We start from the raw sequence: 1,379 nt of genomic DNA on the forward strand, positions 1-1,379 counted from the left end.
TTAATCATATTGCTTAATATCACAAAATACCGACTGTGTATCATATTGCAAAAGATCCGGCCAACTGCCTTCGTCAACGAAACCTTCGTAACCCGCACAACCCTGGTGCCTAGACAGAGTTAGCTTATGTTTATGGATAAGGAGTTGACTCCATACCGATAGAGGCGACAGTAATGGCCCCGCTTGACTTCTGCAGATCCAAGGTTATGTCTCCTAACATCGCTTAGTACAATCTTCTATATGTTAAATCAATCTATACTTACAAGGGTGGGTCTAAATCAGTGCAGCGACGAATATATGGGTCTTGGACCTCTCCATCAAAACTAGGCTCACTGTATAGCCGTACCTATGTTCATCAGCAGCATATCCTTGATTAATCGTATCATTTGGGTTTGTGAGGAAGCACTCACATTAGTAGCTGTAGGATAGTAAAACCTGGCAGTAACGGAGAGAGGCAAGATGGCTACCACCACGGCAGTAATCTTAGAATAAAGCATTCTGGCAGTCACTGATAGCAAGAGATGTATTGATAACAGGTAGGTTGATAGAAAGTGGTCATTAAAAGATAATGGATGATAGACATTCATACAAGCAACCACATTGTGGTGAACGCCATGTTTATATAGTTAGCTGCGGCGACAAGAAGCACACTATCTGCGCGGTGTTTAAGCTACAGTGTCGTTTTCAGTAGTACAGCATCCAGTCTTATCGTCATTAGTCTATCATCTACTGCCATTTGTGGCCATATTATAAAGGCTTTGCTCGATATTTGGAGCTGTTCCACGGTGATATCAAGGTGGTGACGTTCACAGTGATTGTAGTATTCTTATTGCTGAAATACTTCATGCAAACACCTCGATGTACCCTAGCTGTTTCCGGGGACTTGCTGTGTCTAGATCCTGTGAATACGATGACTTCCATAAGATTATGATATCATTATATAGCCCATCGGCTACAGTAGATAAGGCCCTAGAATACAAGCTTTGCTCGCTGATAAACAATAGTCCAGGGTTTGCCAGACGGGTGGGTAACAGTCAATGTAGCTCTAACTCCGAGACTTTCGGGAATCAGTTCCAGCGGTCACTAATGGCTGACCTATTCTAGCTTCTAACATTGGTCAGTAGTCCTACTGTTTTCAGCGATGGAACCCGTCTACTATAAATGTACTGATGTAACACGAAAATCTAAATTACTTATGATTCCTATACATCCCAATTAGGGAATGTCATATTACACAATTACACTTCCATTTGACAGCGCATGCCATGTGGCCGAAAACGGCCAATGTTTATCTCCGGCTCGGCCGTACCACATTTAGTCTGCCTGTCAGATCCGAGTCTAAATACAAGAAGCACCCTCGGCTAAAGTGAACATAGATA

At 42.6% G+C, this 1,379-nt stretch overlaps 1 protein-coding gene across 1 annotated transcript; it reads right to left on the bottom strand.

Annotated features, from left to right (window-relative positions):
- BDV38DRAFT_279175 (uncharacterized protein) lies at window positions 1-497 on the bottom strand (the record flags this gene model as incomplete). Its single annotated transcript, XM_032058939.1, has 4 exons — window positions 1-109; window positions 157-213; window positions 264-346; window positions 411-497. 4 exons carry the CDS (start codon window positions 495-497, stop codon window positions 1-3), a joined length of 336 nt encoding a protein of 111 aa, XP_031917333.1.
- Between the last annotated feature and the right edge of the window lie 882 nt (window positions 498-1,379).

This window comes from Aspergillus pseudotamarii (assembly GCF_009193445.1).
Source record: "Aspergillus pseudotamarii strain CBS 117625 unplaced genomic scaffold BDV38scaffold_8, whole genome shotgun sequence".
Classification (NCBI taxonomy): Eukaryota; Fungi; Ascomycota; class Eurotiomycetes; order Eurotiales; family Aspergillaceae; genus Aspergillus; species Aspergillus pseudotamarii.